Here is an 18808-nt window from a genome sequence, read left to right as displayed (position 1 = left end):
TCTCATCCCAAATTATCCCTGTAGTATTTCCCTTGGCCCCCTGTTGAGTCAACAGCACAGCATCGATTACAGACCAAGGGCTGAGTGGAGGGATTTGAGTCTTCCTCAGCCTTCCACTCCCACCATCCTCAGTCCATCACATTCTGTTTTTCCTCCCTGCGAGACATGTTCACTCTGGGCTTTGGCTCATTGGCAAGCTACTTCTCACAGGAAGGCAACAAAGGGAGTTTCTTTGCTGTGACTTTTACTCTCTTCAAGTTCAGCCTTTTGTAATAACCTGTACAATAGGGGTAAGAATACATTGGTAAAAATAACTATAATGCCTGTAATCGCAGCACTTTGGGAGGCCAAGGTGGATGGATCACATGAGGTCAGGAATTGGAGACCACACTAGCCAACATGGTGAAACCTCATCTCCACTAAAAATACAAAAATTAGCCAGGCATAGTGGTGTGCACCTGTAATTCCAGCTACTCAGGAGGCTGAGGTATGAGAATTGCTTGAGCCTGGGAGGCGGAGGTTGCAGTGAGCCAGAATCATGCCACTGCACTCCAGCCTAGGTGACAGAAGGAAACTATCTCAAGAACTATAATGATGGCTCATCTTTATTGAGTTCTCATTAACATACCCATGTTGCACTTTATGCTTCAACCATAAAACAAAACAAAATTAAGATTGCTACTATTACTGTTCCCATTTTGTAGATGGGAAAACAGTCTCCGAGGGATTGTCTTACCCAATAAGTAGCCAACAAGTATTAAAGGCAGACCTCAGACTCAAGTCTGTCTGGATCCAGAGCTTTGTCTCAGCTGCCCTGGTTGACTGCACAGGATCAATAACCAACAAAGAAAACAATCCCTTTAAGCACACTGTCAGAGTTTATTAAAATAATTCCCAGGAACTTAGATCACATGAAAATCTAGCCCTACAAACCTTCCATGAGAAGACGACTATTTCCAATGTGAGAAAAACATCATTTTAGTAAATACTAAACTAGGTTATTTGTCCTCAGTCCTGTATTGCAAGATTACAAAGGGCTAAGTTCATGGAATGAGAAACATACAATTTTTAATTCAGTAGGAGCTCTCATTCCAGCAGTGGGAAAATAGTTATGCTGTCTGGGGATTATGAATAAGTTGTGCCATTGCCCGGAGTGGACATAAACAATCCATTCTGAACATAACAGAATTCTTAAATCTTCCAAAAAGAATTATGCAATACAATAAAGTTTCACTTATAAATTGCATATTAAACCACCAGGAATGTCAATTTAAGTTTCTGCCCCATTCCTCAGAGTTTGCCTTCACTTTTTCTTTAGATTCTGACAACTGAACAAGACATCAAACCTGTTGCCACAGACTATTTTTTGATGGAAGAAAAATATTTTATATCTAAAGAAAAGAATGAATGTAGGAAACAACCATTTCAGAGAGCCATTGGTCCAGAAGAAGAGATCATGCAAATTTTAAGCAGCTGGTTTCCAGAAGAGGGATACGTGGGCAGGATTGTCTTAAAAACTCAGCAGGAAGTAAGTATGTCCAGATACAGCCTACACAGTAATAACTCATTACGTGATTAGCCATTTACCACTCGCCACCTCCCTGAAATTCAGAATTTCTTGTAATTGCAACTTGGTTTACATTATTCTTAAGTAAATGTGGATGAGGAGTTTTATTCTTCTGCACATATTCAGAATATTATCTCTAAGTTCAATCTAGAAAACATCCCTTAGGCTGGACACAGTGGCTCACGCCTGTAATTACAGCACTTTGGGAGGCCAAGGCGGGTGGATCACTTGAGGTCAGGAGTTCAAGACCAGCCCGGCCAATGTGGCAAAACCCTGTCTCTACTAAAAATACAAAAATTATCCGGGCGTGGTGGTGGATACATGTAGTTCCAGCTACTCCAGAGGCTGAGGCAGGAGAATCACTTGAACCCAGGAGGCAGAGGTTGCAGTGAGCCAAGATCACACCACTACACTCCAGCCTAGGTGATAGAACAAGACTTTGCCTAAAATAAACAAATAAATAAATATGACAACAGGCAGTAGAGACCTCAGGATTATGCTTTCAAAAGGCTAGTAGAAGAAAGCATTTTGAAGAAAAAGGGGGGCATAAGTCAGAAGGGAAGGCTAACAAGCTTTTTCTGATAAGTAAAATATGATAAGTTCTCCTTTTTATGCCTTAGGAAATTTTTGAAATGACTGAAATATTGTATCTCAGAAGATAACAAATCACATTTAGTGTACCTAGGCTTACCTGGTGCATAGTGATACCCAAATAATATTTGCCAATTGACTAAATGAATTCAGTAATTACTGAATGCAAGAGGCACTATTATAGGATATAGATTTGGGCTATAAGTATTTCCATTTATTTTATCCTGTGGAACTAAGACAACATATAAGTAGTTTGCCTATATATGAAAATTCCTCAACTGCTGTCTGTGACCTCTAATCTCTCCTGCCTGCCTTTAATAATTTTCTCGTCTCTTGGGCTTTCAATCTGTCAGGTACCACATCTTCTTGTATTCAGTCTGCCTTCTTGTGTCACTGGGTAAACCAGGGCTCTGTCGCCAATGAACAGGTCACCTGACTTCTGTAAACCTCACTGCCCTAATTTGTAAAATCTATAAACTACTTGACTCAATTATGAGACTCACATCAAACATAGAGACAATGTGTACAGAAATGCTTAGTAAAAAGGCATATAAGCAAAGGTTATTATCTTCTGTTCATAACCTGTGGCTTCAAACTAATGTGGCTAGAAACACCTTAAAAGTAAATAAGCTCTGAGGTAGGCTCAAAAGTGCTCTCTTAAAAGTAATGCTTAATGCATCATTGTTGGGACATTTTATGTGGCAATTTAGAACCTTTTTTGGTTTTCTCTGATTTCTTGTCTCCCGGTTTGGGGGACACTGAGATTATAAATTATGTTATGTGAATTATCTCTCAATCTTACTCTCTGACTGGTTAAATATATTATGATCAATGCAATGACATATTATTAAGCAAGTTGTGAAATAGTATACATAGGATACAGTCTCATTTTAGGTAATAAAAAGAGACAATAGCTCATCTCTTCCCCCTCTTCCATTATATAATGCAGTATTCATTCACTGGAAAAAATTCAATAGAATTTTTTTCACTCACTGAAAAAAGTCAAAGCAGACAAATTATATATTTTTATTTATTTAACAATCATGTAATTATAGAGCCATGATTGCAATGTTAATGAAATGATTGGGGCAAGCTTCAGGAGCCTGTCCTTTCTGGCCCTGGTTGCATTTTTGGCGCCACCTGGTGGCAGTTATCTCTTCTGACTTTAATATCAACGGGGACAATTCTTGTTGGAACTTTCAGGATAGTGACAGCAATTCATGGATTCTTCTAGTTAGCACCATTTCAGTATCGTGGTCTGGGGTGATGAGGCTAGAATTCTGGAGATAAAGGGGTTTTCCTGCCAAGTCCTCACGTGCTGAGATGAGGTCAACTACTGTTTACTTTGCCTCTCCTTCCCCTTTATTAGTCTCCCTCTTGCAAAAGTTAACTAAGCTATCCTCATTTGTAATGAGGGACAAAGAACTGCTTGACAATCAAGTTATATCTAAATTCACATAATTCAAGGGTATTGGTTTATATAGTCACATTCACAAAAATACATTTGAATATCCACAGCAAATGTTTGAAAGGGTGTATTACCTAATGACAATGGGGTATCTTGTGGAGAATGAGGTGGAAGAAGGAAAAATTAGAATGGGAAAAGTTTGGTTTTTCTTACTGATACACTTCTGTACTGTTTGAAAATTTTTAATAAGATACATATATCTGTAGATACATAATTCACCAAAAGCCAATTTAATTCTCATAATTGCTGAGAATTTTGTTGAAATTTGCTTCAGTGTGGCTTACCTCCAGCCATTCGTTCAGCCTTGTCACTGCAGTTCTGTTCACCCAAGCCCTCAATTTCATGGTTTACATTTCAGATGCCTAGCATTTCTTAAATGCTAAGGTATGTGGAAATGGGTGGGTTTTCTTTTATATGCAATTTACTATGTTCTTGTTTGGCTTTTGCTAATTGGCAAAGTGGTATATTGTCTTTCTACAAATTTACAGTCAATTTGAACTCTCAAAATCCATAGCTAATAGCAGATAAATTGGCTCGTTATGGGTCTGTCAACATCAGAAGTACAGGTATATCCTTTTAAAATATGAAATAATAACGTATATGAGATATTAAGCTAAGAAGTTTCTACATCACCAAGATATAAGCTCAGGTTTTTGCTAGATTTGTCTTTCTTTACTCTGCATAAATTTATTATTTACTGATTTTTTTTTCTTTTTAAACATAGAACCTAGAAGAGAAAAACATTGTGCAAGATGACAAAGTGGTGATCTTGAGCTCAGAGGACGAGAGTTTCTTTGTCCAAGTGCATGATGTTTCTCCAGAGCAACCTCGAACAGTCATCAAAGCACCCCGCCTAAGCACTGCACAGGATGTCATTCAGCAGGTAAAAGCCTCTCCCTTCCTCACCTCATCCTTTTTTCCTCAGCATAAATGATTGGAATAGATGTCTGTGCACTGACAGCTCATTTTCTGAATGCAGTTCCTGAACCACAGGGACCTGAAAAGGGAGTGTGTGCCTCTTAAGGCTAGGAAATTGCCTCACGTGTTGGTTCATGCCAAGTAAATGCCAGTTTTGGGAGGCTGAGGCAGGAGAGTCACTTGAGCACAGAAGTTGGAGGCTGATTGGCCACTGCACTGCAGCCTGGATAACAGAGTGAGGCCCTGTTTCTAATTAAAAACAAACAAAAAAGACCGACCGACCCGGTGGCTCATACCTGTAATCCCAGCACTTTGGGAGGCTGAGGTAGGCAGATCACTTGAGCTCAGGCGTTTGAGACCAGCCTCGCCAACATGGCGAAACCGTCTTTACAAAAAGAACAAAGAATTAGCTGGGCATTGTAGCGTGTGCCTGCAGTCCCAACTACTTGAGAAACTGAAGTGTGAGGATCGCGTGAGCCCAGCAGGCAGAGGTTGCAATGAGCCAAAATCACGCCACTTTACTCCCGTCTGGGTGACAGAGCCACACTCTGTCTCAAAATAAAAAATAAATTTAAAAAGTTTTAAAACCTTGGAAATATTAGTTCATTCCTTCAGCAAACACTTAACTAGTATCTACAGGGAGTCTGGATCTCTATACAGCCCTTATAATAATAGATTTCGGCAGTGGCTCTGCAGTGACAATGTCACGGTCCCAGAAATACCTGAGGCAGCACTCACTGACCATCTCTCAAGGATCCTACAGAGGACAAGTAGGAGGCCTGCTCTGATCCTCTCCCCTCCTCTAAGTCATGCTTCTCTGAGAGTTTACATGGTTTCAGAGAACTATGTTTTGCTTCCTTCATAGCCTGGTTAGGGTATGCATTCATTAAATACCTATTTGAGAAGTCATACAGCACAATGATTAAGAGCACAGACTCTAGGTCAAGCTGCGTTAGGTTCAAATCCCAGCTCTACTTCTTACTGAGATCTGGAATAAGATCTCGGGTCTGGGCCTTAGTTATAGTAGTGTGCTGGTAAACCAGCTCTTTGTAAAAGAAAAAGAAAAGCCCTGATTTATTTCTGTTGTGCAAATGCCCTTACCAAATCTGGTTTCACCAGCCTATTCCCATTGGCTCCAGCAAAACACTACATGGTAAGTCACCACATAGACAATATGGAGACAGTATAATAGTACTTTCCTCACATGGATGTTGTGAAGATTAAGTATATGTTAAGATGTTTAATACAATGCCTAACATTTGGTAAACATTACTTAAGGGTTACTTGCTATTCTTATTGTATGATAACTTGGTTAATATTAGCCTTCTTATTCAATTGACTTTGAATTCCAAAGTGCCCAGACTTATGTTTCTTTAACTTAATCTTTGTCTCCGTAAATGTACATACAGCACAGCATCTAAGGCATAGCAGGCCCTCACTAAACATTTAATGAATTAATAAATACATCAATGAAAGACATTCTTGTATTAGTGAAAAGAGAGATCAGTTGACTTCCAAAATTCTTTCAACAGCCAAAAATCTGTGCTAGAGATAGCCTAGTAGGATAGAAAGGCTCCTGAAGGCAAGATTCTGTCCTCACTGGCTGACTTTCATGTCTATGAGCTTTGTTGTGTGCAGAAAATCTGGTTTAGACCTTTATTGTTACTTACTAGCTGTGCATATCCTAGAATCTGCTTAACTTGTGTTAAGTTTAAGGTTCTTCATCTGAAATTCAGGATAATACCTAAATCATAGGCTGTGGGGAGGCTAAATGAGGGAATGTGGGAGACCACCTTATAAGCTACAATGACACAACTGCAAAATGACAAGCTAGGTGAGATGATCTGGAAGATTACCTTCCCTAGTCTGGGCCATTTTTCCACCTTAAAGTTTCATATAGAATGAAGGCAAATGTTGGAGATTCTGTGTCTCTATTCAGTTAATCATGACTTACCTTTCAGACCTTATGCAAAGCCAAATATTCCTATAGCATTCTGAGCAACCCCAATCCAAGTGACTATGTGCTTTTGGAAGAGGTGATGAAAGACACTACCAACAAGAAGTCTACCACACCAAAGTCCTCTCAGCGGGTCCTTCTGGATCAGGAATGTGTGTTTCAAGCCCAAAGCAAGTGGAAAGGTGCAGGAAAATTCATCCTTAAGCTAAAGGAGCAGGTGCAGGTAAAGTTTAAAGTTATTTTGCTCTGTTCATAAATTATTTGATACTAATAATCACACTGTAGCCAGATCTGGAAGCTAGTAAAATTTAGGAGAAAGCTGCTGAGTCAAGGAATGGAGATGAGAAAAAATTGTTTGGCTTTGTTTTCACTGTATGAAAAAACATGTGGCCTAACTTGCAGTTAAGCAGTCCTAGAGGGGAGGTTCCTCAGTCCTTTCCAAAGCTCTGTTTACCAGAGAGAGAAGAAGAAAATGCTTATCTTAAATAGTGTCATGTGACTAAGGAATTTGATTAATCTAACACCAATGGAAGGTTCTTTGTTCCCACAGGCATCTCGAGAAGATAAAAAGAAAGGCATTTCTTTTGCAAGTGAACTCAAGAAGCTCACCAAGTCAACTAAACAGCCCCGAGGACTTACATCACCTTCTCAGCTCTTGGCCTCAGAAAGTATCCAAAACAAGGAGGAGAAACCTGTGGGTGGCTTGTCCTCCAGTGACACAATGGATTATCGACAGTGACTAAGGGCAGCATGTTTAACCCAGGTATACTCAGTCATTGCACCATCCTGGAACAGGGCTTAACTTAAACTATTTTGTAAGGTATAATTAGTACAATGTTTTTTATCTTTTCCAATAGGAGGATGTCCCTTGAAGGCAGGTAGGAATGGGACCTTAAAACAGGAAAAGGGCTCTGAAGATACATGTAACATGATAGGCTACTGAACACTGCCAGTAAAGGAAAAAAAAAGAATATGTAACTTGAGCTTTTATAATTTTAGACCTCCTTATTTTGTAGATAACTAAGCAAAGGCCCCAAGGCCTCAATCAACTTGCCCAAAGTACTATGACAGCCATATTTTATCACACAACTGTCTTTATTATTAATAACTGACAGGAACATTCTTCAAGGGCTCTGCGAATCATTCAGCTTTTATTCTTTTGGATTCTAGTTTTATTTTTGTTCTAATTTAGGTCTGATGTAGCCTCAACAACCTCACCTCCTTCTGCCTCAATTAAAAAAATAAAAATCTGGCATCCAGGATGTGGTGGTTAAAAACAAAGCAAAAGAACATAACAGCCTCAATCTTAAAAATGCAGTAAATTTACTGTTTGATATTCACATAAATTTCAGTCTATCTATCTTAAAGCAAATTATTTGAGACCTGAATAAAAGCGTGTGAGGAAACCAATTATAAGTTTCTCCTTTTCACTTAGTTTCCCAAAGAGCCTACGGGTTCATGAAAGCCCACTTGTCACCTGTCCCATAGCAGTTCTCAGATTTAAAATTCACAAGATCAACAGCACAGTGAAGGCATTGCTGTTTATGTGGCAGAGCTTCACCATCCGTCTTTATCACAACCTGCAGAAACTCAAAGAACTCACTGATGCCTCTTGACAGAGCCAAATTTGATTTATAACGGCCCAAAAGATGGCCCAATACATTAAGACCATGTTTCCACATTTAAAAAGCAACTCCTAAAATAACTAGTGTCCCATATTACACTCTGCAGTCGTCAAAATTTTAAATATTATTTTCCATACCCAGAAGTTAGTATCAAATAAATCATAGGTGTGATGTTATACACACCTCTATAACTTCTGTAATGAGCTGAAATTACACTAAAGCTGGTAAATTGGTCACATACTACTATACATATAAAAAGCCCTCTGTGCTACAAGACTACTTCTTAGGTACAGAATACAACTCCATTAGAAATCTGACTTAAAAATTTTATGCCTACTATAATGAACATTGCTAATTGCTTCTACTTTAGGAGACTGGGGGAGGGTGATAGTGATTTAGATGATGGCCTTTAGATTCTATTGTCCTACAACAAGTAGATATTTTTTCTGACCAATGGATTCACATGACATTTTTTTTTCTTTTTCTAAGCAAGCAGATATTTAGACTCATTCGGTTGACTTCATAGCTTTGCTTAAAGCTAGGAGACTTCTCTTATAGTCATTGGTGCATCTATGTAAATTGACATCCCATGTTATGACCTCCTTTACAATGGTCTTTTCAAGAAAGAGAGCTTGTGAAAAAAATGAAGGGCCTTTCTGTATATGCTCATAAGAAAACAAGTTTAGGGCCAGGCTCAGTGGCTTATCCCTGTAATCCCAGAACTTTGGGAGGCCGAGGCATGTGGATCACTTGAGGTCAGAAGTTCGAGACCAGGCTGCCCAACATGGCGAAACCCTGTCTCTACCAAAAAATACAAAAATTAGCCAGGGATGGTGGTACCCGCCCGCAGTCCCAGTTACTTGGGAGGCTGAGGCAGGAGAATCACTTGAACCTGGGAGGCAGAGGTTGCAGTGAGCTAAGATCACACCACTGCACTCCAGCCTAGGCAACGGAGCAAGACTACATCTTTAAAAAAGAAGAAAAAGGAAAACAAGTTTAGTAACATAATATTTCATATTTGTTCTAAAATGATCCCTTTTAAAGTTTCAATAATCGACAAATTTTAAAATAAGAACATATTCATCTTACCTGAAGTAGTAATGCATAGTTGAAGGAATTCCACCTTTTCTTGAAGTTTATTTGAATGTGATTTAAAAAAAAAAAAAAAAAAAAAAAAAACCTTTCTAGAGAATGTGAAATATTTCTAAGGCAGAAATAGCCTAGAAACATCATGTTCTAACATTGCGAGTGCAGAGGAAATAGTCTCTTCCCCAAACCTAACCACCAGCGCTGTGGCTGGAAAACTCCGAATCCTTGATATACTGTGTTTCCGTTTCTTCATTTTCAATATACTAATATGCCTCTGTATACAACACTACAGGTGAAGATCTTTCAGCAAGAAGTTAAAGAGTGAACATTGTGGAAAAAAATATCATTTACTTACTTTCATTAGACTTAAACTGGAAATTGATGATTTCTGAACTGAAGCCTTCACACATGTGAGATCCATGCTGAGGAGAAGCAAAATGGCATAGGGCTAGTTGCCACCAACCAATTTACCCATGAATGTCGCAATGAAGCCCAGGAGACTGCCATTTTATAAATGTCAGCAGTTGGAAAAATCATCACTAATTGACTTAGAGCAAAGGTCAGCAAGCTTGTCTGTAAAGGGCCAAATAGTAAATATTTTAAGGCTGAGGGCCATACAATGTGTTGCAACTACTCTGCCGCTGTAGTACAAATGCAGCCACAAACCATACATACATGAATGAACGTGGCTGTATTCCAATAAAACTTTATGGACACTGAAATTGGAATTTCATATATTTTTCACATGTCACAAACATTCTTGTTTTGACTTTTTTTCAACCATTTAAAAACATAACTATTCTTAGTTCAGGGGCCATACAAAAATAGATGGCAGGCTAGATTTGTTCCAAGGACCGTAATTTGCCAACCCAACTAAGAGAACTGGGAACAAGGGGCACAAAGATCTGAAAACAAAAAAAGAAGTTTAGCCATACATGTTATGGCCAAGAATTGGAAGCTTTTGGGCATTGCAAGTGTAAATATGTCCTATAAAACTCATTAAAATTGAATTTAGTTCCTATATTGTGTACCATAACGCATACTACTTTAAACTTTTTTACATATAGAAATAATATTGGGTTTTGTTAAGGTTATTGCTTATTCAGTTAATCGGGTTGCTTTAAAAAAAAAGGCTATTGCTTATATAATCACAGATTACTCATTTTTGGTTTTCAAAATGAATTTAGAATGATGTATAATTTAGCATCTACTGAATTGCAATGTCTTAAGAAACCTAACAATTTTTTAAAGCAAAAGTAGACTGAGTTGGTGTTTAAGATAAATTTATTTATTTTTCAAGGTCTGTACTGACACAGTACTTATATATTATACATAGCTTTCTTGATATTGCCATGGATTAGAAGCACTACTACATCTCGCTACTTGAAGACAAACCTCTAAAAAGAAAATACATGCTCTGAACATCTGAAGTGGGCTAGACTTTCAAGTAAAATTGCTTCATTTCTGATTTCCTGAAGAGCTATTGATCCAAGTCATACTTGCCATTTAATGTAAATTATTTTCAGACTTTGCTGTATAAAACCAACTTAGGTGTAAAGGATTCTTCATATTCTTGGATGAAGCAAATTATTTTTAAAAATGAAATATATATTCCTCTAAAGTAAAACCCAAACTTTTATCTTTCCACTGGTACCTTTGAATTTTAAGATATTTTTCTTCAAATTACAAAACACGAAAACTCCTAAACTTCACTTTGAGAAATTTTTTTAACCAATTATAAAAATAAAACCATCCTTTTAATACTTCCGTTTTTAGAATATGCAAGAAACACATATTCTTGCATATTCTAAAAACAGAAGTATTAAAAATATACCACCCAGCTTTCATGTCATTGAAAGTTCTTACTGGGTCAAAGACTTAAGGCTAGAACTACCATTTTCTTGCCAACAGAATTCAGGCTATTCCAGTTTGATATGATCTGTACAGTACGACAGGTTTCCTTTCAGTAAAATAATCAGTCTGTAACAAATGCACAAAGCTGCTCCATTTTAAAAATATTCTGGAAACACTATCAAGCCTCTATAAATGAACATGCCAAACAGTTTGGCCTACCAGGTGTTGAAAACCGATTTACTGGTCTAAGTGGCTGGAGGCCAATGAAAGCTGTGCAGAGTAACAAGATGAAAAAACTGGTCTCTTTGGTTTTATAATTTGGTTCTGATGCTTTCTAAGCGCTGTCCCACTCCTCCTTTATGACCTTTAACACAGGCGTATATTTTACAACATAAATCTGAGACTGAAGGTGAGGCTAATTTGTTTATCAAGTGAGAAAATCCAGCCTCCTGCCTCGGTTTCATCCCAACTTACTTGTTTATCACATTTTAAGGTGAAAGTACATACTTCATTGTATTTGGGATTATAGGAAGAACATATTGTTTTAAAATGTAGAGAGTCAGCCAGGCGCGGTGGCTCATGCCTGTAATCCCAGCACTTTTGAAGGCTGAGGTGGGTGGATCACCTGAAGTCAGGAGTTCGAGACCAGCCTGGCCAACATGGTGAAGCCCATCTCTACTAAAAATACAAAAATTAGCCAGGTGTGGTGGTGAGCACCTGTAATCCCAGCTACTTGGGAAGCTGAGGCAGAACTGCCTGAATCCAGGAGGCAGAGGTTGCAACGAGTGGAGATCACACTACTGCACTCCAGCCTGGGTGACAGAGCGAGACTCCATCTCAAAAAGAAAAAAAAAAAAGAGTCTAGTCTACTATTATATCAAATGGCCAGTACAACCCGACGTTGGCAGAAAATATTAAAATTTTTATTTAAAGCTTTATCTGAATTACACAGCTATATTAGTAGGCCAAGTGAAAGAAATTATCCTAAATTATCCACTATGACCATACCTATTAGCATTTCACACTTTTTAGGTTAAGAAATCTGGGTAGCAAACTCTTATTGTTAAAGTTGATGTGGAAAAGAATCTAAATATGCAAGCTGGGTTTATTACAATATTTTTAAAAGCATCACTAAAAGTGAAGAGAAAGGTGCATGAATTCTGCCACTCTGTTCAGTGATGCCAAATCTGTAGGAAGTAATGATACTATCTGGGAAGAAAGTGCCCTATGAGAGGTAAAGCTTCTTTTCATGTCATCTTTAGCAAGTAAAAGTTATTTACAAAGTCTCCAGTTGGGAGTAAATACGAAGTCTAGTCTCAACAAAAGTTGAGTTACAAGTGATTTGTTTTTAATCAAACTTGCTTTCATAAAGGCCTCCCATCTCAAGGGCTCTAGAGACATTGGAAGCTCATTAATGAAAGTGGGCCCCCTATGATACGTACCAATTCACCTTTTGCTAACTGCATCTTCCCTTTCCTCTCTTCTCTCCTCTTCCACTATCTTTATAGACTTCTGTCCTCTGCACAGAGACCCACAGGCCTTGCTTAATTCTGAAAAGTAATCAGGGCTTGCTTACTGGCCCAGTAAAATTGAATTAACTCTAAAACACAAAGCTCCATAACTATGCTCCCATGCCAATAAAGAAGAGTAGGATTTTCCTGGCTGGTGTGTCTTTGACCATCTGTTGACAGCCTACAGGGAAAGTGCTCTCACGGTGAAAGTCTCTGATCCCTTTCCAGTTGCTTATATATCAGCAGTGAGGCCAGAAAAGGTGTACCTGGGACCTCAAAAAAGTTAGAAAAGGGAGATTGCCTCTCACATAAAGTCTAGACTTGGGTCAACCTTCCCCGTGATCCATTGTTAATAATTTGTGTTCTCTGCCACCCCTATGTATCAGCTTCCTAAAAGCAATCTTTGGCTGATGGCTAAGGATTCTGACATAGCAATTACCTGAAATGAGTTTCTTTGAAACACATACTGAGTCTCTATGATTACCAAGCTATTCTAATACATCTCTTAGTTTCAAAACATACTATGCACAAGCCTGCCACCAAATAGTCTCTGAAACCTTCCCTATTGCACATAGGTCTCTAAACTTTTGACACAAGTAATTTGAACACTGAACTGGGTAATGTCACATTTTTCAAAAGTATTATGTGGGTGATTTGACTCAGCATGGAAGACTGAGGCTATGTCTTATGCCCATTATTTCCCACCCGACTCCTAAGTGCCAGCATAGTGCTAACCATAGTAGGTGCTCATTATTTGTCTAGTTAAAAAAATTAAGGCTGTAGCTTAATACAGTCTCAGGGTGTGGTGTGTGTGTGTGTGTGTGTGTGTGTGTGTGTGTGTGTGTGATTACTAATAACTACAACATTTAATTCTAAAAATGAAATTCATCCATATAAGGTTATATAAGTTAATGCACAAATATATTTCCTCAAATTCACATGAAATACTCAACTCTAAATGTATAATTTTATGGTCCCACTGTGATTCTCTATATGTATAACAAGATAGCTAAAAGCATAATACAGCCATGAAATAGCTGATGAGTTTCTATTTTAAGCTGAGTTTTCACCAGAACTATAGTTTCATCTGCCAAAGTATAAATGTTTTTGTATGTTTGTAAAATAAATGATTTGTGACATGTATTGGTCACTTGTGCTCTGATGGGGATAGACCCTTTGGTTATCCACACAATATTTATCACATTCCTGGACTTTGTTTTATATCTAAAAGGTGGACTAAAAGCAAATATTCATATGCTGAATCATACCTTTCTCATTACATAATCAAGCCTTAAAATGATGTGACCTGAGAACCACTTTTTAAAATCATATATAATACGCTAAAAGACTGACATACACTGTTATTAAGCTCATATCCTCTCCTCTCACTCTGCTGGAATGATAAAGGAATTTTCTACTTTCATTTACTTCATGAGAAAAAAAAGCTCTAAGCTCCAGAGTAAAATAACTGGCTTCTATGACTTTGAAACAGTAAGAGATCTCTTTAGTTGGACTGCTGTGCTTTAAAAAAAAAAAAAAAAAAAATTATCACAAGAATGGGAAGCAGAAAAAACAGCTATTTTATTCAGCTATTCACAACAGAGAATATTTATAACCTAGTCACTAAAACACGCATTTCTTAGGCCACTCCTAGAATACAGGAATAGCAGTTACATAAAATACTGGTTTATAATTATGTTAATAAGGAAAAGCATTTTACCTGTTCCAAGAGGGGAAAAAGCTCCTCACCGAGTATCCTTTGTCCATGGAACAGAATGGTAAAGTCTTGGGCCTGGTTCTTCTACCCTGAAGCAATTCTTCCCCAGTCACCCTCCAAGGAATGTCAGAAAATGTGAAGAACTTCAGAGATTAGAGTCATATTCAAACTTTCCTTGAAAGTAGCTATAACGAACATTAATACCTTTTTTTAAAGGCTAAATTAGGTTACTTCTTGAAGTGGATCATCGAGCAAGAGCCAATGAACCTGAGTACCAGCTATTTTGTTCTTTCCTCAAAAATCTTCATAAAAATATATTAACTCAAATTTAGAATGCTTCTCATTTCCATTCACAGTATTGCAATAAGAATAAAGAGTATTTAGTTACAAAAAGTAGCTAAATGATAAAAAGTGTTCTCATGGTCTTGATTTTTCTGTGCTCTGTGCCCTAATTTTAATATAGCAACTGCACTTCAATAAGATCCAGTCCAAAGATTTTTTTTTAAGACTATAAGGTACATGAAGTTTTTAAAAGACAGCATTAGTAAGAAAGTAGTTTCCAAATACTGGGGAGAAAAAAGAGGCTTTCGATCTCATTGATGAAATGACATATTCAGAATAGGAGCAGAACCCTGTGCCATGCAAGGGGTAATTATTCCTCCTCTTCCTCATCATTCTTAGGAAGCTTTCCTTGTACACAAAGAAAAGGTCCTAAGTTAACAACTCATCTTTATGTGCATCTGCACACACACATATATATACAAGAAAGTCCACTGACTTCATTCCTCTACTAGTATGGTGATGTTTTCAAATATTTCGTGAAATCCAGAGGTGACTCAGTAGTAAGTTCACTGGAGTATCTTTTGATTAACTGATTTAAATCTTCATTCAAAAATGAATCCCCTTGTAAAACTTTACCCTGGGAAAATATTTAAAGTATGAGTTAGAAACTACTTATGCTATAAGCTAAAGCCAACCTGTAAAAAAGTTGAAAATGGCAACAGCTGACACCAACACATGCAATATAATGACAGGTGCTTGGTAATGTCTTGGACACATCCTATATTGAATGAACAGTTTCATGACCCCCTCTATAGAATTTCAACCTCAGACATCAAACCTACCAAGAACTCCTAAACATTAAAAAAAAAAAAAAAAACTACCTATAAAATAATTAAGCAAACTAGAGTTATTGAGATAAATTAGTTTCTATTTCTTCTTTTAAAAAAAATAAAAAATATCCCATACCTTTATTTTGGGGTTTGAAGTTTCAACAGGAGGATTGAATGTCATTTCTGCCATGCTATATGCCTCAAAAAGTTCAGCAGCAGATCTAAATCATAAACAGTAAATATAAAGATACCACCACATCTGTGTAACTCAAAAATAATTAGATTATACCCAGAGAATGATTCATTCTAAACCCATATATTAAGGTATAAGATTGGCCTGCTTTAGAAACTAACCAATCAATCCAGTCACTTAACAAATCCTAAATTCCCATGTAATGTCAACATTAACCAGCTAAATCCAGCCCAGAGAGATCTGGTATACATTTAGCAATACAGATGTAGACTCCACAGAGAAAGCAAAGCTGTAAACCTTCAGTTCAGTGTGATCATATCCCAACCCACTGATATGCAACTAAGCCTATTTTAGTCATGGAAGCCAGAAGGCTGAAGCATGGACTCATTCTTCTCAGACTTAACACGTAACCCTTCAACTACTGGCCTGGATGAAAAACAAGCAGAGGCCATTCAGGACAGAACGCATGTCTACACCCATGGCATGTAAATGAATGCTTAATGATTTGGAATTAGTTTGCACTTTCCAAAACTGATAGACAAAGGCCTACAAGAGTGCCAATTAGGCTCACATCCCAATATCCATTCTCCAGAAGCCCACTATGAGTCTCCTTTCTTAAGCCTTTGGGATAAACTCATTCCTCATCCTTCTCCACAAAAGAAAACATCTTTCCTTAGCAAAACATGCCATAAAATGATCATTAAGAAGAGTGACAAAGAACTGTTTTCTCCTTTTTTTCCCCCTTTAAAAAAACAAGGTTGGGTGAGGATCCAGTATGGCTGATTAGGAGCAGCTCAGGATTGCAGCTCCAAGCTAAAGCGCAATGAGTGGACGCCACATTTCCAGATGGATTTTTATCGCACACAGACCAGGAGATTCCCAGGTGGAGGAGCCCCACAGGTCGCCAGTGTGGCTGTTTTGGCCGGTGCAGTGGGTCTCCGCACAAAATACACGGGTCAAGGGGCCGTTTTAGCTGGCGACTGGAGGTCCTCGAAGACAGAGTCACCCATTCAACTGATGAAAAGAGGACTGAAACAGGGAGCTAGGCCAGGAGATTCCCAGGCAAAAAAGCACCACAAATCTCTGCGTGGCTGTTTCAGCGAGCATAGTGCGTTGCCACATGGGAAATCCCACAGATCCCAGCGCCTTTTCAACAGGCAACTGGAACGCCTGGGAGACAGTCACCCATTCAGCTGATAAAAAGGGGACTGAAACAGGGAGCCAGGCCAGGAGATTCCCAGGCAGAGAAGTGCCACGAATCTCCAGCACGGCTGTTTCAGCTGATGCAGGGGGTCACCGCTCAGGAAATCACACAGATCCAGGTGCCTTTTCAACAGGCGACTGGAACACCTGGGAGATAGAGTCGTCCATTCAACTGAAAAAAAAAAGGGGGACTGAAACAGGGAGCCAGGCCAGGAAATTCCCAAGCAAAAAAGCACCACAAATCTCCAGTGGCTGTTTCAGCCGGCGCAGCGGGTCTACACACAAGAAATCACATGAATCCAGGCTCCGTTTCAACTGGTGACTGGGACGCCTGGGAGACAGAGTCGCCCATTCAACTGAAAAAAAAGGGGGATCTGAGGCAGGGAGCCAGATGATCAAGCTCGGCTGGTTCCACCCCCACAAAAAACAGCAATCTGAAACGCTCTGGATTGAGAGTTTCATAGCAAGCACAGCTGAACCTGGGACAGTCCAGCTCTGTGGAGGAGGGGCGTCCCCCATTACCAAGGCAGTCCACCGAGGTAGTCCACCATCACAGAGAGAGTCCGCCATTACAGAGGCAGGTCGCCATTGCCAAGGCACTTCAAACTATACCCCTATAAACAGGACTGCAGGGAAGTTCACATGGCAGCTGGGCAGAGCCCACGGCAGCTCAGCAAAGCCTCTGCAGACAGACTGTGACTAGGGTACACTCTCGATGGGCAGGGCAGCCCTGGAAAAACGCAGCAGCACAACAGAAACTAATAAATAAAGCCCTAATTCCCCGGGACAGAGCACCTGGGGGAAAAAAAAAGGCATTTATGGGTTCTGCTGCAGCAAACTTAAACGTACCTGCCCAGCAGCTCTGAATGAAACAAAGGGGCTCACAGCTCAGCACTTGAGTTTCTATAAAGGATAGACTGTATCCTCAAGCAGCTCCCTGACCCTCGTATATCCAAAGAATCACCTGATAAAGGCGAGCTCAGAGTGACATCTAGCGGGTATCTTTCTGGGACAAAGATAGCAGAAGAAGAAAGTGGCAGCAACCATTACTGTTCTGTAGATGACAGGTAGATAAATCCACAAAGATGGGAAGAAACCAGTGCAAAAAGGATGAAAACACCCAAAACCAGAACGCCTCTCCTCCTCCAAGGATCACAAATCCTTACCAGCAAGGGAACAGGCTGGAGGGAGAATGAGTCTGATGAATTGACAGAAACAGGCTTCAGAAGGTGGATAATAAGAAACTTCTCTGAGCTAAGAGAACATGTTCTAACCCAATGCAAAGAAACTAAGAACCTTGAAAAAACGTTTGACGAAATGCTAACGAGAATAAACAGCTTAGAGAGGAATATAAGTGAACTGATGGAGCCGAAAAACACAACACGAGAAATTTGCAAGGCATACACAAGTTTCAACAGCCAAATTGACCAAGCAGAAAAAAGGATATCAGAGGTTGAAGATCAACTCAACTAAATAAAATGAAGAGAAGGCGTGATTAGAGAAAAAAGGGTAAAAATAAATGAACAAAGTCTCCAAGAAATATGGGACTATGTGAAAAGACCTAATCTATGTTTGACAGGTGTACCTGAATGTGACGGAGAGAATGAATCCAAGCTGGAAAATACTGTTCAGGATATTATCCAGGAAAACTTGCCCAACTGAGCAAGGCAGGCCAATATTCAAGTCCAGGAAACACAGAGAACACCACAAAGATATTTCTCAAGAAGAGCAACCCCAAGGCACATAATCATCAGATTCACCAGGGTTGAAATGCAGGAGAAAATGCCAAGGGCAGCCAGTGAGAAAGGTCAGGTTACCCACAAAGGAAAGCCTACCAGACTCACAGGAGCTCTCTCAGGAGAAACCCTACAAGGCAGAAGACAGTGGGGGCCAATATTCAACATCCTTAAAGAAAAGGAGCTTTCAACCCAGAATTTCATATCCAGACAAACTAAGCTTCATAAACGAAGGAGAAATAAAATCCTTTACAAACAAGCAATTAC

General features: G+C 39.0%; 2 protein-coding genes across 9 annotated transcripts in view; one reads left to right on the top strand and one right to left on the bottom strand.

Moving 5' to 3' along the window:
* Nucleotides 1-9937, top strand: part of PLCE1 (phospholipase C epsilon 1) — a 334637-nt gene extending 324700 nt beyond the window's left edge. For all 4 annotated transcript variants that reach the window (XM_032245666.1, XM_032245665.1, XM_032245667.1 and 1 more), the window contains 5 exons: nucleotides 1319-1528; nucleotides 4351-4509; nucleotides 6506-6724; nucleotides 7052-7264; nucleotides 9508-9937. In XM_032245666.1, the coding sequence (XP_032101557.1) occupies nucleotides 1319-1528; nucleotides 4351-4509; nucleotides 6506-6724; nucleotides 7052-7240 (777 nt within the window). In that variant the 3' untranslated portion in view covers nucleotides 7241-7264; nucleotides 9508-9937. The remainder of the gene's footprint in view (nucleotides 1-1318; nucleotides 1529-4350; nucleotides 4510-6505; nucleotides 6725-7051; nucleotides 7265-9507) is intronic.
* Nucleotides 1-18808, bottom strand: part of NOC3L (NOC3 like DNA replication regulator) — an 84273-nt gene that overhangs the window by 35356 nt on the left and 30109 nt on the right. The window contains exons 20-21 of one of the 5 annotated variants that reach the window (XM_032245669.1): nucleotides 15546-15630; nucleotides 14113-15216 (exon numbers count right to left, since the gene is read on the bottom strand). The exons of 3 other annotated variants lie outside the window; for them this stretch is intronic. In XM_032245669.1, coding sequence (XP_032101560.1) covers nucleotides 15088-15216; nucleotides 15546-15630 — 214 coding nt within the window. In that variant the 3' untranslated portion in view covers nucleotides 14113-15087. Of the gene's footprint in view, nucleotides 1-14112; nucleotides 15217-15545; nucleotides 15631-18808 lie in introns of those variants that run through there. One more of the 5 variants, XM_032245674.1, reaches the window with a different exon arrangement.

Source organism: Sapajus apella, unplaced genomic scaffold (genome assembly GCF_009761245.1).
Source record: "Sapajus apella isolate SASKATOON/1434 unplaced genomic scaffold, GSC_monkey_1.0 scaffold58, whole genome shotgun sequence".
NCBI lineage: Eukaryota > Metazoa > Chordata > Mammalia > Primates > Cebidae > Sapajus > Sapajus apella.
This window is presented reverse-complemented; position numbering and strand designations above follow the sequence as displayed.